This window comes from Somniosus microcephalus, chromosome 1, assembly GCF_052327205.1.
Source record: "Somniosus microcephalus isolate GS21.2 chromosome 1, FLI_Smic_1.0, whole genome shotgun sequence".
Classification (NCBI taxonomy): Eukaryota; Metazoa; Chordata; class Chondrichthyes; order Squaliformes; family Somniosidae; genus Somniosus; species Somniosus microcephalus.
Window position 1 is genome coordinate 51,780,671 of NC_140987.1, and position 16,618 is coordinate 51,797,288.

A 16,618-nucleotide genomic window follows, 5' to 3' on the forward strand; every position below is an offset into this window, starting at 1 on the left:
GGCGTGCCGGACATATGCGTATTGGGGGTTGGCGTGGAGTAGGTACACTGGCTCCACGAGAGGGTCCGTCTTGTGGCCCCTCACATGCCTTCGCACGAATACCGGACCTGGGGTGGAGAGCCATGACGGCATGGATACGCCGGAGGTGGATTTCCGGGGAAAGACAAACATTCGTTCATGAGGCGTGGCATTAGTGGCAGTACACAATAGCGACCGTATCGAATGGAGCACATCCGAGAGGACTTCCTGCCAGCGGGAGATAGGGAGGCCCTTGGTCCTTAGAGCTAGAGTGACTGCTTTCCATACTTTCCCGTTCTCTCGCTCCACTTGGCCGTTACCCCGGGGGTTGTAGCTGGTGGTACGGCTCGTGGCGATCCCCCTGGACAGCATGTACTGGCGTAGCTCTTCACTCATGAAGGACGCCCCCCTATCCGTATGGATGTAGCTTGGCATACCGAACAGGCAGAACAGGCTGTTGAGGCATTTAATGACCGTGGCGCTGGTCATGTCTGGGCAGGGGAAGGCGAATGGGAACCGGGAGTATTCGTCCACAATGTTCAGGAAGTAAACATTGCGGTCGACGGACGGGAGGGGGCCCTTGAAATCTAAGCTGAGCCGCTCAAAGGGCCGTGTAGCTTTGATTAAGTGAGCTCTATCTGGGCGGTAGAACCGAGGCTTGCACTCAGCGCAAGTGCGGCAGTTCCTGGTCAGAGACCGAACTTCCTCAATCGAGTAGGGTAAGTTACGGGACTTTATGAAGTGGAACAGCCGCGTGACCCCTGGGTGGCAGAGGTCGTTGTGGAGGGTCTGTAGCCGATCCCCGGTGGCGCTGGCACACATCCCTCGTGAGAGGGCGTCAGGGGATTCGTTAAGGGCCCCTGGCCGGTAAATGATGTCATACTCGAAGGTGGAGAGCTCGATCCGCCACCTAAGAATCTTATCATTTTTAATCTTCCCCCTCTGTTTATTATTGAACATAAACGCTACCGACCGCTGGTCGGTAAGTAGGGTGAAGCGTTTGCCGGCTAGGTAGTGGCACCAGTGGCGCACTGCCTCCACGATGGCTTGGGCCTCCTTTTCCACGGAGGAGTGTCTGATCTCGGGCCCTTGGAGGGTCCTCGAGAAGAAAGCTACGGGCCGCCCCGCCTGGTTGAGGGTGGCCGCCAAGGCGAAGTCAGACGCATCACTTTCCACTTGAAATGGAGTGTTCTCGTCCACTGCCTGTAGCGTGGCCCGCTCAATATCCTGCTTAATGCTTTTGAAGGCGGCGTGGGCCTCAGCAGAGAGCGGAAAAGAGGATGCTTTCAAGAGGGGGCGGGCTTTGTCGGAGTAGTTGGGGACCCATTGGGAATAATAAGAAAATAACCCCAGGCACCTTTTCAGGGCTTTGGGAGTGTTGGGCAGGGGCAGCTCCCGTAGGGGGCGCAATCGGTCGGGGTCTGGTCCGATTTCCCCATTCTCCACCACGCTGCCTAGTATGCAGAGGCGCATGGTGTTGAAAACGCACTTGTCCTCGTTGTAGGTGAGGTTGAGTTTTTGTGCGGTTTCCAGGAACCTCTCGAGGTTCGAGTCGTGATCCTGCTGGTTGTGACCGCAGATGGTGACGTTGTCGAGGTAGGGGAAGGTTGCCTGCAAGTGGTGGTCATCGACCATGCAGTCCATCTCCCTCTGGAAGACCGAGACCCCATTCGTCACCCCAAAGGGGACTCTGAGGAATTGGTAGAGGCGTCCGTTCGCCTCGAAGGCGGTGTACGGGCGGTCCTCTGGTCTGATAGGGAGCTGGTGGTATGCTGACTTAAGGTCAATGGTGGAGAACACCCGGTATTGGGCGATTTGGTTCACCATTTCTGATATGCGGGGTAGCGGGTAGGCGTCTAGTTGGGTGTACCTGTTGATCGTTTGGCTATAGTCGATCACCATCCGTTTCTTCTCGCTACCCCTTACCACTACCACTTGGGCGCGCCACGGGCTGTTGCTGCGTTCAATAATGCGCTCTTTCAGGAGCCTGTCTACCTCGGTCGCGATAAACCGCCTGTCCTCCCAGCTGTACCTCCTGCTTTTGGTCGCTATTGGCCGGCAGTTAGGGGTAAGGTTCGCGAATAGCGAAGGCGGCTTTACCTTCAGGGTAGCCAGACCGCACACTGTGAGGGGCGGCTGGGACCCACCGTACTTGAGCGTGATGCTTTGGTGGTTGCACTGGAAATCCAGGCCCAAGATCACGCTCGCACATAGATTCTTCATGATTAATACTTTAAAATTATCATATACAGTTCCGTTAACGGACAATTGTACCGTGCAGTAACCCAGAATGGTCGATGTCTGGGTTTTATCAGCCATAGAGATGGTACCCTGAGTAGGGACCACCTTTAGGGAGAGTTGTTGTGCCAGTTCAGGGTGGATAAAACTCTCCGTGCTTCCACTGTCAATTAAACATTTAACCCTGCACCCGTTTACCTCGATGTCCACCATTGATTTTGATAGCGGGTGCGGCCTGGTCTGGTCCACTGTGACCGATGCCACTGTAGGGCCCTGATCGAGACAAGATGGCGTCCACGCTGTCTGCTCATAAGATGGCGGACCCCACGAGGTCGGGCAAGATGGCGTCCAAGATGGCCGCGCACGCGGCGGTGGCGGGTTTTCCGGCGGTTGGTTTTCCGGCGGGGTTCCCTCTGCACACCTTCCCGAAGTGCCCCTTCTTACCGCGCTTAAAGCAGGTGGTGCCTTTCGCCGGGCACAGGTTTCTGGTGTGCTTTGGCTGCCCGCAGAAGTAGCAGTTGGGTCCCCGACGCGTCGCGGCTGTCGTAGGGCTTCTGGGGGGAGAGCGGGGCCCCGACGGTGTCGGACTGCCGGGCGGGGAAGATGCCTTCCAAGATGGCGGCGCCCTTGGTGCACACGTGGCGGCGTGGACGGCGCGGGCTGAAGAGTAGGCGTCCGAGTTTCTCTGGGCCACATCCAGGGATCGTGCGGTGTCCGCAGCCTGTTTCAGGTCCAATCCCGTTTTTTCCAGCAGTCTTTGCCGGATGTAAGTGGAGCTGAGGCCTGTGATAAAGGCATCGCGAACAAGCTCGTCAGTGTACACTGCGGCTTTTACATCTCGGCACTTGCAGTCTTTGCCAAGCATTTTCAGGGTGCCTAGGAACTCCTCCACCGATTCCCCAGGTCGCTGTGCGCGAGTAGCGAGCAGATGCCTAGCATACACCTCATTCGTAGGCTGCTGGTAATGCGCCTTTAAGATGTCGCAGGCGGCCAGGTACGTGTCGGCGTCTTGGATGAGGGGGTAAACCCGGTGGCTTACCCAATTCCGCAGAATTCCGAGTTTCATACTCGCAGCGTCCGTAGCGTCTTTGACGGCTGCGGAATTGTCCAGGAAGAATTCCATACACATAAACCAGTGTCCGAAGCGTGCTGATGCGTCCGGAGCATGCTGATCCAAATCCAAACGTTCGGGTTTCAGGAGTTGATCCATTGTGTTGAAAAATAAGTTAATAAAATTGATGTGCCTCAATAATTCCGAGACTCGATGTTAGCGAAAGAAAACAAGGCTTTTATTAACTTAGAAGGTAACACGTAGTGGAGAGAGGTATCTTCCATCCGGAAGGCTGCAGTACTGGATATGAGGCCAGACTGAGCTTGCTTACATAGGGGCCAGGTATGGGCGGAGCCCTACACACAACACATTCCAATATACAATGGTGAGGAAACGGAACTGGGGGAAGGGAAATGAAACTGAAACCGACCACAGTCACAGGCAGTGATGAATGGAATATTTCATCACAGTGATTAAAGCATGAATAAAGATTTCTGGAGTTCTGGGGTAAAGTAAGGGTGGGCACTCTTGACTCTAAGGCTGAAAGTTGTTGGTTCAAGTCTCATCCTGGATTTGAGCCGATGCTCCAGACTGACACTTCCGTGCAGTACTAAGGAAGTGCGGCTTTTTTGGAAGTATCATCTTTCAGATGAGATGTTGAATGGTGGCCCTGTCTGCCTATTCAGTTTTTTTTAAAGAAGAGCATGGAGCTCTCCTGATATACCATCCAACAATCATCCTTCAACCAACACCAACTAAACAGATTAACTGGGCATTTATTTCATTGCTGTTTGTAGGACTTTGCTGTGTGCAAATTGGCTGTTGTGTTTGCCTAGACAGTGACAGTGACTCCTTGACTGTGAAACACTTTGAGACATCCCATGGATGGGACAGGCACTATATAAATACATATTCTTTCTCACATAGTGTTTGTAAGTGATTTATACCTGTGTTTCTACAAGTAATTGTATTTAATTGAAATGTGTATTGTAACTCCTTTGATTGTTCTGTAATTTAATCTTCTACATGTCCGTTTAATCATTTCTTTGTTGTTACAGACTACATGGCGTTTCTCATTATAAAGTCACAAAAATATAACCCATTATAGTACAACATTAGTGTTTCCCCCATAGATCTGAACAATGTTTGTTCCATTGCAGCATTTTAGAAGAAACTGTGCCAGGAGCCAATGTGATTGTATCAAAAATTTCACCAGCCAGCAAGAACACTCACTTAAAAAGGTAGGTAGATTATAAAGAAAAGTTTCTAAAATACGTCAAGAATGTTGTTGCTTTCTTCCTGTGCAGGACGAAAAGTCTGCATCAATTTGAATTGGGATACTTTTAATAAAAATTCAAATCCAGTCTGGATTAGGTGAATTTGGGAAATGCCCGTCCCTTAAAAATATTGGCATGAGTAAGTTACGTGCTCGCAGTTTACCAGAACTTTAGACTTTGGCGCCAGGAATTTCCTTGGGGCTGCTCCTGCCCTGTTTCTGCAGAACATCCATCAAAGTGAATGGCTTTCTAGTACACAGCTTTTGAATTAATTCAAAATGTGCACTATTTAAATATTTATTGTGTTTGACAGCCTATATATGAAACAGGACCAGTATACTGTCAAATGTTACAATAATGTCATGTCAAGATGAATTACACAGAATTGGTGAACCTATAAAAATAGAGATCATCAGTATAATAATAGGGCTGACATTCCTTTGTCTGGCTCCCAGATAGCTCCTGAAAAATGGTAGCAATGCACCGTCAAAGTAACCCTTTGCTCCCATTTTCCTCCTGAAAGTACTGCATGCAAATTTCTTCTACGGCTTTTCTGGTGTCAACCTCAAGAGGGCACAGCAATGTAAGCTACATGTAAATGAACGTCAGAGGTCTTTGCACAGAGGTTTCTCTGAATAGCACGAGGTACAGATCAGGGGCAAACCGCACCCAGTTAAAAACTGGCACGGCTGATTCCAGGGCTGCCGTTTTTGGTGCTATCTGTCTCGAGCAAGAGGCTGGTATTGTCAAGAAATGTCTTTATTTTTAGCTTTTTCAATTAAAAAAGTGGCCTTGCTGTTGCTGTACTTGTTGCAAAATGCTGCTAGTATTTAAACTAAGGCCCTGCTCAGTACTGTGTTAGCCATCCCCGCCCTTTTACGGTATTTTTAAAAATGTGTTCATGGGATGTGGGCGTCGCTGGCAAGGCCAGCATTTATTGCCCATCCCTAGTTGCCCTTGAGAAGGTGGTGGTGAGCCGCCGCCTTGAACCGCTGCAGTCTGTATGGTGAAGGTACCCCCACAGTGCTGTTAAGGAGGGAGTTCCAGGATTTTGACCCAGCGACGATGAAAGAACAGCGAGATATTTCCAAGTCAGGATGGTGTGCGACTTGGAGGGGAACTTGGAGGTGGTGGTGTTCCCATGCGCCTGTTGCCCTTGTCCTTCTAGGTGGTAGAGGTCGCGGGTTTGGGAGGTGCTGTCGAAGAAGCCTTGGCGAGTTGCTGCAGTGCATCTTGTAGATGATATGGCTTATTTAAAGGTGGCCAAGGGAAACCACCGCAGCCTCCTCCTTGCCAGCTGCTGCAATCATTCACCTGGACCTCTCCTGAGCCACTAGCAATGGTTTCCCCGTCATGGAGTAGGAACTACCCTCTCCCTCTGACCGTACGCCGGCTCCACGCCACCTCGAATAAAAAGAGAAGCCTTTCACTTTAACCTGGGGTTGCCAACTCTGGTTGGGCATATTCCCGGAGGCGTCATCACATGACCTCTGGCCTCCAACCACCCCACCCCCACTCTCCTGCCCTTGGTCACCCAACACACTCATACTTGCGGTGCGCCGCCATCCCACACCGATTGGAAAGCGAATGGACACTTCTTTACCTAATGGATGATTCGTGACTGTCAGTCAAACAGCCATTTTTCCCATGTCTGATATTTTTGTGACTACTAAAAGTGTTCAAAGAAAATTTTAATGGCCCCTATAATTTCCCCCCTGGGTTTGCTGGCAGCATTGTCCTGGAGATTAATCTTTAATTCCTGGAGACGGTGGCATAGTGGTTAGCAATGTTGCCTCACAGCGCCAGGGACCCGGGTTCAAATCCGGCCTCGGGCGACTGTCTGTGTGGAGTTTGCACATTCTCCCCGTGTTTGCGTGGGTTTACTCCGGGTGCTCCGGTTTCCTCCCACAGTCCAAAGATGTGCGGGTTAGGTTGATTGGCTATGATAAATTGACCCTTAGTGTTAGGGGGATTAAATACGTGGGGTTACGGGGATAGGGTGGGATATGTGTTGGTGTAGGGGTTACGGGGATCAGGTGGGATATGTGTCGGTGCAGGCTCGATGGGCCGAAATGACCTCTACCTGCACTGTGGGGTTTCTGTGATTCTGTGAGACTCCAGGGCAATCCTGGCGGGTCAGCCACCCTAGCCTAACCGGCACACTCCTCCTTTTCACCCTCCATCATTCTTCGTTCCACTGTTGCCCCACCTACTGCTTGGCACCATGTTACGGCCCTCTTACTAGCATCCTTCCAGAGGCACCCAGACTTCTGTGTGGGGTGCCCAGCCTGATACAGCACCACGGACATGGTGACAGGGGAAGGTACAGTAAAATAAACAAGAGAAAGAGGCACAAGCACAGTTTAGCTTCTTGTCTTTTTTTTTTGGATTCCACCTCTGATAAGCAAAGAAGAAAATGACTCTCAGGTGCAGCAATGCACTGATCAGAAAAACATTTCCAGTCATCATATCGATGGATTGCTATTAATCTCATTACTCAGTGAAATATAGAGTCCCTCGTTTCTTTTATTCTAATGTGAGTCAAGCAATGTTCTCTGTAATTTTTTTGTTGTTGCACGGGCCCTTTAACTGGCTACACGGCCCATTCAATTTTCGCGTATGCGGGGTTATTTACATTGAAAAGCCGGTGAGCGGCCTGCACGGGACCTCCAGTCCACTGCGCCTTAGCTGCACGGGCCTGTATGCTGGGATTCTGTTTTCATAGCATGGATTATTTTCAAATACCTGTACTTCAAATCAATACTCCCATTACCAACCTTCACAATTTTCAAAACACTTTCACATTTCTACTACTCACAGCTATTCCGCCCACACCTGCTTTAGGATCCCAGGGCAGGCTGGACATCCTGTTCCCTTTGGCCTGTGGCCCATAACCACCTCCCCCGTGTGCCTGGTACACGCTGGTAGTATTTACGTTATGCCGAACAGGAAATTCAGGCTGTGTGGTCATGCTCCACGGGCAGCACACTTCTGGTGCACTGCGCTCGTTGCCCCTTGTCAGTGCCAGGAGAGGAAGATCGACCCGAATTGGACATAAAAGTCAATTTCATCTTTCCTACAAAACAGAGCGTAGAAAAATTACACTGTCACGTGCATAGATTATAGAACGTTTGTTTTATATCAGATCTATGACAAAATACGGGTCTGTCTGGGTCACGGCTTGCAATTTCAGGGTCTCTGTGTGCAAATCACACCGGAGTTTTACCGTGCACATTAATTAGTAAGACAGATGTTTCAGGCAAAGAATGATCCATTGAGAGATACTTAATCCACGTAACTTTCTTATTAGTGAAGCTTTCCATGAGTCACATTATGATACAATCAAACATGCTGTAAAACTGCCTCTTGTTTTGTGTTAAAAACTCCAATGAATTGAAGCATGCTTCCTGCTTTTTATGTATAAAATGAGACATGACCAGATCTATTCTGTGAACTAAAATGAAAAACAGATGTGTTTCTGATTAAACCGGCAATAAAAGATCTGTATCATGGCAGTGTGGATGCATGTGTCTCATGTCTTTATTATCATGTTTGATAACTTGTAACCTCTTTTTGTACTGTTCTTCCCTCTTTCCCCCAATATTGTGTCAGCTGTGGCTCAGTTGGTAGTATTCTTACCTGTGGGTCAGAAGGCTGTGGGTTCAAGTCCCACTCCAGAGCACATAATCTAGGCATTTTTTTTGATACTCCAGTGCAGTGCTGAGGGAGTGCTGCACTGCCGGAGGTGCCGTCTTTTGGATGAGACATTAAACCGAGGCCCCGTCTGCTCCCTCAGGTGGATGTAAAAGATCCCATGGCTCTATTCTGAAGAAGAGCAGGGGAGTTATCCCCGGTGTTCAGGCCGATAGTTATCGCTCAATAAACATTAAAACAGATTATCTGGTCATGATCACATTGCTGTTTGTGCTGTGCGTAAATTGGCTGCCGCATTTCATACAATGACTACACTTCAAGAGTACGTCATTGGCTGTAAAGCACTTTGGGATGTCCAGTGGTTGTGAAAGGCACGATATAAATGCAAGTCTTTCTTTCTTAAGGACGGTTATGGATGTGTATTTCATCTATGGCAATGGCACTGCAGTAGATCCGGATGTAGTTAGAGGGTAAGTTTTACATTTGAAACTTAGAATTACTTTTCTTGAAATTAAACTGAACTTCATATGCAATGGAGCTCTTTGAAGGAGACTAGCCAGCAAGAGTTTTGGGATTCATAAATTCCCTTTAGGATTACGGCTGGTTAGGTACGTGCTTAAATCTGAGTCATAAAATCAGTTGAACTGGGCAGAAAAGTCCAAAGATGTGCGGGTTAGGTTGATTGGCTATGATAAATTGACCCTTAGTGTTAGGGGGATTAAATATGTGGGGTTATGGGGATAGGGTGGGATATGTGTTGGTGTAGGGGTTACGGGGATCGGATGGGATATGTGTCGGTGCAGGCTCGATGGGCCGAAATGGCCTCTATCTGCACTGTGGGGTTTCTGTGATTCTGTGAAATCAAGCTTTAGCTTTTTGGTGAAATCGAGGGACTAATTGACCAAACGTTAAGCACTTGTTTCATCACCATGTGCCATCAAGTAATACCAGGACAGCATTTGGCACGCCTTGTACTTGGGGTGACAAGCAAATAAAGCTCGTGTTCAATAGTTGGACAGCGTGGTTTTACTTAGTGTGAATCTTTACATTGTTAGTCATGCCAATGATATAGAAACATAGAAACATAGAGATAGGAACAGGAGTAGGCCATTCGGCCCTTCGAGCCTGCTCCGCCATTCAATGAGATCATGGCTGATCTTCGTCTGAGATCATAGCTGATCTTACCAGTTCAGTACCCCGTCCCCGCCTTTTCTCCGTAACCCTTAATCCCCTTAGCCTTCAGAAATATATCCAATTCTCTCTTGAAAATATTTATTGAATTAGCCTTCACAGCCCTCTGTGGCAGGGAATTCCACAGGCTCACCACTCTTTGAGTGAAGAAATTCTTCCTCATCTCTGTTTTAAATGATTTGCCCGCTATTTTTAGACTGTGGCCCCTGGTTCTGTGCTCCCCGGCCATTGGAAACATTCTCTCTGAATTCAGCCTGTCCAGGCCTGCCATAATTTTATATGTTTCGATGAGATCCCCTCTCAATCTTCTAAACTCCAGTGAGTACAAGCCCAAACTATTTAATCTCTCTTCGTAGGTCATTCCCGCCATTCCAGGTATCAGCCTGGTGAATCGCCGTTGCACTCTTTCCATGGCAAGAACATCCTTCCGCAGATGGGGCGACCAAAACTGTACACAATACTCCAGATGCGGTCTCACCAGCACCTTGTACAGCTGTAGTAAGGTATCCCTATTCCTATACTCGAACCCCCTTGATATGAAGGCCAACATACCATTTGCCTTCTTAATCGCCTGTTGCACCTGCATGCTCTCCTTCAGTGACTGGTGCACAAGAACACCCAGGTCCCTCTGCACTTCCCCATCTCCCAATCTATTGCCATTTAGATAATAATCTACCCTCCTGTTTTTACCCCCAAAGTGGATAACCTCGCATTTATCCACATTATAGTGCATCTGCCACGTATCCGCCCATTCCCCCAACCTGTCCAAATCGCACTGTAGCCTCCTGACATCCTCATCAGAGCCCACCCCTCCTCCTAGTTTAGTGTCGTCAGCGAATTTGGAAATATTGCATCCAATTCCCTGATCCAGATCATTTATATATATATTGTGAACAGCTGGGGTCCCAGGACAGATCCTTGCGGCACCCCGCTGGTCACTGCCTGCCACTCCGAAAACGAGCCGTTTATTCCAACTCTCTGTTTTCTATCCGCCAGCCAGTTCTCTATCCACGTTAATACTTTGCCCCCAATCCCATGAGCCTTAATTTTGCATGATAATCTTTTGTGTGGAACCTTATCGAAGGCTTTCTGGAAGTCAAGGTACACCACATCCACTGGCTCTCCCCCATCTATTTTACCAGTTACTTCCTCAAAAAATTCCAGCAGATTAGTCAAACACGATTTACCCTTTGTAAATCCATGTTGACTCTGTCCGATCCTTTCCCCATTTGTCAAGTGCTCCGCTATTTTATCCTTAATAATGGACTCTAGCATTTTGCCCACAACCGATGTAAGGCTTACTGGTCTATAATTCCCTGCTTTCTCTCTACCCCCCTTTTTAAATATTGGGGTAACATTAGCTACCCTCCAATCCACGGGTACTGTTCCCGAGTCAATGGAGTTCCGGAAGATGATCCTTAGAGCATCTGCTATCTCCAGGGTCACCTCCTTAAGTACCCTAGGATGTAGTTTATCAGGCCCCGGGGAATTGTCGGCCCTCAGTCCCCTCAACCTACCCAACACCATATCCCTAGAGAAACTAATTTCTGTCAGCTCCTCCCTCTCATTAGTCCCTATGTTTGCCGATATTCCTGGGAGGTTATTTGTGTCCTCCTTTGTGAATACAGAACCAAAGTATGAGTTTAATTGGTCAGCCATTTCCTTATTCTCCATTATATATTCTCCCGAATCGGACTGCAAGGGACCGACTTGGGATTTTACCAGTCTTTTCCTCCTGATATACCGATAAAAGCTTTTGCAGTCTGTCTTTATGTTTGCTGCAAGTTTACTTTCGTATTCTATTTTCCCCTTCCTGATTAATCCCTTTGTCCTCTTTTGCTGTATCCTGTACTGCCCCCAATCTTCCGGTCTGGTGCTTTTTTTTGCCAGTTGATATGCCCTTTTTTTTGATTTTATGCTGTCCCTAATTTCCCTCGTTATCCACGGTTGAGTCACCTTTTTAGGTTTATTTTTATGCCAAACCGGTATAAACATGTTCTGGAATTCTTCCATTCTATCTTTGAATGCTTGCCATTGTCTATCCACTGTCAATCCCCCCAGAAACACCACCCAATCAATCTTACCCAATTCCCGTCTCATACCCTCGTAATTCCCTTTATTTAAGTTCTGGACCTTAGTCTCTGATTCAATTTCCTCACTCTCCATCTCGACTGAGAGCTCGATCATATTATGATCGCTCTGACCCAAGGGGCCTCGTACAAGAAGATTGCTGATAAGTCCCTTCTCATTGCACAATACCCAGTCTAAAATGGCCTGATCTCGAGTCGGCTCCTCGACATATTGGTCCAGATAACCGTCCCGAAAACATTCCAGGAATTCCTCCTCCTCAGAATTTTTACTAATTTGGGTAGTCCAATCAATATGTAAATTAAAGTCACCCATGATGACAGCTGTGCTCTTATCGCACGCTTCTCTAATTTCCCTTTTTATGCCTTCCCTCACCTCCATATTACTATTTGGAGGCCTATATATCACACCCACTAACGTTTTCCTCCCCTTGCTATTTCTCATTTCTACCCATACAGATTCCGTTTCATCCGAGTTAATATCCTTCCTTTCCATTGCATTAATCCCCTCCTTTACCAGCAATGCTACCCCACCTCCCCTACCTTTTTGCCGATCCTTCCTAAATATTGTATATCCCTGGATGTTAAGTTCCCAGCCTTGCCCACCCTGCAGCCACGTTTCTGTAATCCCAATCAAATCATACTTGTTTACCTCTATTTCCACAACTAATTCATCCACCTTGTTCCTAATGCTTCTAGCATTAAGATACAAAGCCTTCAGGCTTGCTTTTTTCACACTCTCATTATGAATTAGTTTGGCCCTTTGTGTTTCTCTCCTTTGCGTATTGCTTCTCACCTTTCTACCATCTATTTCTGACTTCATATGACTTCCCTCTTTTCCACTACCTAGGTTCCCATCCCCCTGCCAAATTAGTTTAAATCCTCCCGAACCGCCCTAGAAAATATTACCCCGAGGACATCGGCTCCCTCACAGTTCAGGTGTAGACATATGATTATGTTCTTCTGAGAAAAAGCAGTAATCAACATCAAATTGTAACAAAAAGCAGGATTAGGCAGCTTTGATCTTGATTCTGTTTTGAAGCCTATAATTCTATGATAGGTAGGCCTTAGTTGGAAAGCTATTATTTGATGAGAAAGCCTGGTCAAGTGAAGCTGCGGGGGAAGGGGGAAAAAAACAGTTAAAGGACATTGTAGGTGGTGAGAATATCATGTGTTTGAAGAGAACTTCTGGAGAACCCATTGGTAGAGTAAGGTTTGCAAAGGAAACTGTTGGGGCTGAGAGGAGATGAGAAATTGTGCTCAAGATAAACTACGAACAGCTGAACTTTGGAAATTGGACATGGTAAGTTCTTTGTATTGGACTAATGTTAGAGAATGGGCCTGTAGGTTAAATGCTCATCAATGTTACTAGTAATTACATGAGGAGACTAAGGGGGAAAAATTGGGTTGCTTTGTGTCTCCCGTTAGCGTCCCCAGGGGGCGCAAAGCCCCTAGCGCCTGGGTGCGGCGCCGCTAACGCCTCCCGCAAAATTCAGCGGGAGGTTAGCGGCGGCAGTAGCCGGTAGCGCCCCACGGCACTGCACCTCCGGCGATGACATAATCCGCCATGCGCGGCGCCCCGCTCGCGCCCCGGCCACAAACTTCGGTCGCGCCCCCTGACCTACTGTCGGACGATATGTCCGACAGGGTCAGGGTGCCGTGTTTGCGGTCGGGGCGGCACAAATTAAAGGGCAGGTGCCGGACGGCCTTTTTTTTGGGTCGCCTGCCAGCACCTGCCCCCTTCCACTTCTTCATGCGGAGTGCCGGCACCCCACTCCCCGGTGGTCCAGCAGGGCCCCGGTGCACACTGTGCTAGGCCCCTCCCCTTTAATCAAGGATGGGAGGCTTGTAATACTGCGGCGCTATGTGCTGATGCGTGTGGCGCTGTTGCGCGTAGCGCCGCGATATTGAATGGTTGCACCCCAGGAAGGAGGGGGAAAGCTTCCAGTAGCGCCCCGCCTCCTGCTTGGGGTGCTCCCACTCAATTTAAGGCACAGGGGTGCTAACTATTTCAGGGCGCCCCGGCAAAGTTAGCGCCCAAAATGGGGCACGACTGAATATTTCCCCCTAAGAATTCTTCTAGTCACTTATGTGTTTCAATATTATAAATGTAATTATGCAGCTTCCTCTGTTGCCAATTTTAAGTGAAACTGTAGACACTCTAAAAGAATGGGTTTACAATTTCTCTCGAAGAATGTTGAGAGGAAAACTTCACTGACATGTTTATGATTTTGCTACACACAGTGACCAGAGGAATTCCTATTCCCAAGATTTTGCATAGTAATAGAAATAGAGGTGAGGGAGTGGAAGATTCGGCCCAGTGTTGGCGCTGTTCAGTGGGCTCTGGTTGCTTTGAAATAGAACTATGGTACTGGCTCCTACTGTGACCTTGAAGTCCAAAGCAAAATTAATTAAAAATAGCAAAGGATATGGACTTGGAAAAACTCCTAGGGTGTTTAGCAGGTTGATGATGGGGTTGAGTTGGCCGAGTATTTTGGGCTGTGTTTGTGAAGGTGGAGCTGGGGAGATAATGGGGAAGAATTTCCTTGGGGCTTCTTCCATTCCACCATTGTAACTTCAGTGGATGTTCAACGTAAACCCCGTTTTCAGTCATTGCAGTGCCCTCGTAATGTCATCTGCAAAACAAGTTGACTTGAGCATGGTAGTGCAGCAATGATTGTTCTGGATTATTAAATCTTATCATAGAAAGTTCTGAGATTAAATTCCATACATCAGAATCTGTGGGCTGGCACCAGAAAAATGACCGCAAAAGCTGCTGTTTTGTTATAAAACCCCAGTTGGTTCACCAATGTCCTTCAGGGGAGTGAATCTACCACCCCTACCCAGACTGACCTACACATGACTCCAGCCCTATTGCATGGGTGATCTTAATGCCCTCTGAAGTGGCTGAGCAAGCCACTTAGAAACATAGAAACATAGAAGATAGGAGCAGGAGTAGGCCATTCGGCCCCTCGAGCCTGCTCCGCCATTTAATTAAATCATGGCTGATCATCCAAATTCAGTACCCTGTCCCTGCTTTCTCCCCATATCCCTTGATCCCTTTAGCCTTAAGAAATATATCTAACTCCTTGAGTATATTTAATGAATTGGCCTCCACTGCCTTCTGTGGTAGAGAATTCCACAGGTTCACCACTCTCTGGGTGAAGAAAGTTGTAAAAACAATGGCCTAGAATTTCCTCAAAGTGAGTTATGCCACTGTTGCCCCTTTAAGAAGAGGTGTTCTCTAGAGGGAGTTGCAGGGTGTTTCCTGGGTATGCTCATGTGCATTCCTATTGGTGCAAGTATTGGGGTAAAACAGGTGTGAGCAGCAGAACTATCTGGCCACTTCTATTCAGCCTTTAAAGGTGCAGTTCAGCCCACACACTAAACTGGGGGACAAACAAGTAAGAGGGTAACAGTGCTTGGCTCTTTCACCTCACTCTACTAACGTCACTGCATGTTTCAGCAATATTTTTTTATAATACTTGTACAGAATTATGACTTTGTAGACACGACCTGAACCCAGAGGGCAGCAGAGCATGGCGCCAAGCCAGAGAAGAGCACAGAACTTCACTGAATCAGACCGCCAAGCCCTCCTGGAGGAGACTAAAACCAGGAGGGTATAGGTATGGTGGGTATGGGTGCTACCATGCCAACCAGAAATGTAACTTGGCACTGAGTGTCAAGTTCCTCACCCCTAGGGCTGCAGACCAGTGCCTGGAAAGGTTCCATACCGTTACCAGGGCTGGCAAGGCAGCACAGCGGGCAATCTCTCTCTTCTTCCTTTAAAAGCATCAATTCCACAGGTATCCCTTCACTAGGCACTCTGATTAAGGGCTGTTCTAACTCTGAATCCTGTACTATGGCTACATAGCTTCTCTGATACCAAATATTTGCATGCACAACCCAAAAACCCTTTATCCACTTTCACAGCCTAGACCACCATCTCTCTTACTTCACCTCTCTCATGCCACTTGGGACACACTCAACTGCTAGACTTACCCTCATTTACTCTACCTTCTTGCAGGGCAAATTGGCAGACAATGCCCACCACTGGCAGGCCACCGATGGGGGCATCCCACCATCCAAATTTCCTCACTAAAAAACAAAAGCAAAATACTGTTGTGGATGCTGGAAATTTGAAATAAAAACAGAAAATGCTGGAAATACTCAGCAGGTCAGGCAGCACCTGTGGAGCGAGAAACAGAGTTAACGTTTCAGGTCGATGACCCTTTGTCGTTAACTCTGTTTGTTTCTCTCTCCACAGATGCAAAGTACTTATTGAGGTTTCATCTTACCTGTGTTTGACCTCTTCCACTTTCACTCCTGCAAAACAAGTTTCTAGAGCAACCTGTTATTTTCCATTTTACAGTTCTGCACTTACTGGAGCCTTCCTTGGAAACTGTGATGGTGCTAGTCTGTGAATGCCAAAAAAAATCATTGCTCTGCAATTTGTTATGACTGGGCTAAAACTCATTAAAGTCATGTGGTGAAACTGGTTAATCTGTTAAAATAAAGATCTGTCATAATGAAGTGTACAGTTAGCAAGAGATTTTCAAAGCTGGATCAAGCGCTGTTCGGTTTGTAACATTAGGTTGATACTTTTTTGTGTGCAATTTTTAAAAAATGAGTAGATTTGTTTCCATATGGTTACAAGGTGTCTGTCAGCAATGTTTTGACAAAGATTTGGACTGTGATAAAGTCATACCTGCTTCAGTATCTGGCATGAAATCAGGAGCCGTCTTCCATCTATGACCTAGCACAAATAGCAATTTGATTTGATGTAGACTTCAGCTTCATTATTGGCTTCTGAGATCCTAAAAAAATATATACTAGGGCTGGGAAGGTAGCGACAAGTAAACTGAGGTTCTGCAAAAGGTATTTTTTTTGTAATGAATCAAAGTAAGTGTTCTGCCAGTGATGCCAAGCTGGATCGGGGCAGCCGGTTCCATTCCCTGAAGTGAGCCAGCTGGGTTTCCATGACAATCAGGCAGCTTGCATGATCATTTTCTCTGCTGTGAGTCCCCTCCACCAATTATCAGATTGAATTAATTCAGTTTTGCCACCTTGCAAGAACATTGGGGGAAAAATTCGGTGGCGCC

At 47.5% G+C, this 16,618-nt stretch overlaps 1 protein-coding gene across 2 annotated transcripts in view; it reads left to right on the top strand.

The window, feature by feature from the left end:
- The window catches only part of LOC147124066 (cadherin-related family member 2-like), a 189,510-nt gene that overhangs the window by 145,958 nt on the left and 26,934 nt on the right, over nt 1-16,618 (top strand). For both annotated transcript variants that reach the window (XM_085980586.1, XM_085980646.1), the window contains exons 25-26: nt 4,468-4,548; nt 8,643-8,708. In XM_085980586.1, coding sequence (XP_085836712.1) covers nt 4,468-4,548; nt 8,643-8,708 — 147 coding nt within the window. The remainder of the gene's footprint in view (nt 1-4,467; nt 4,549-8,642; nt 8,709-16,618) is intronic.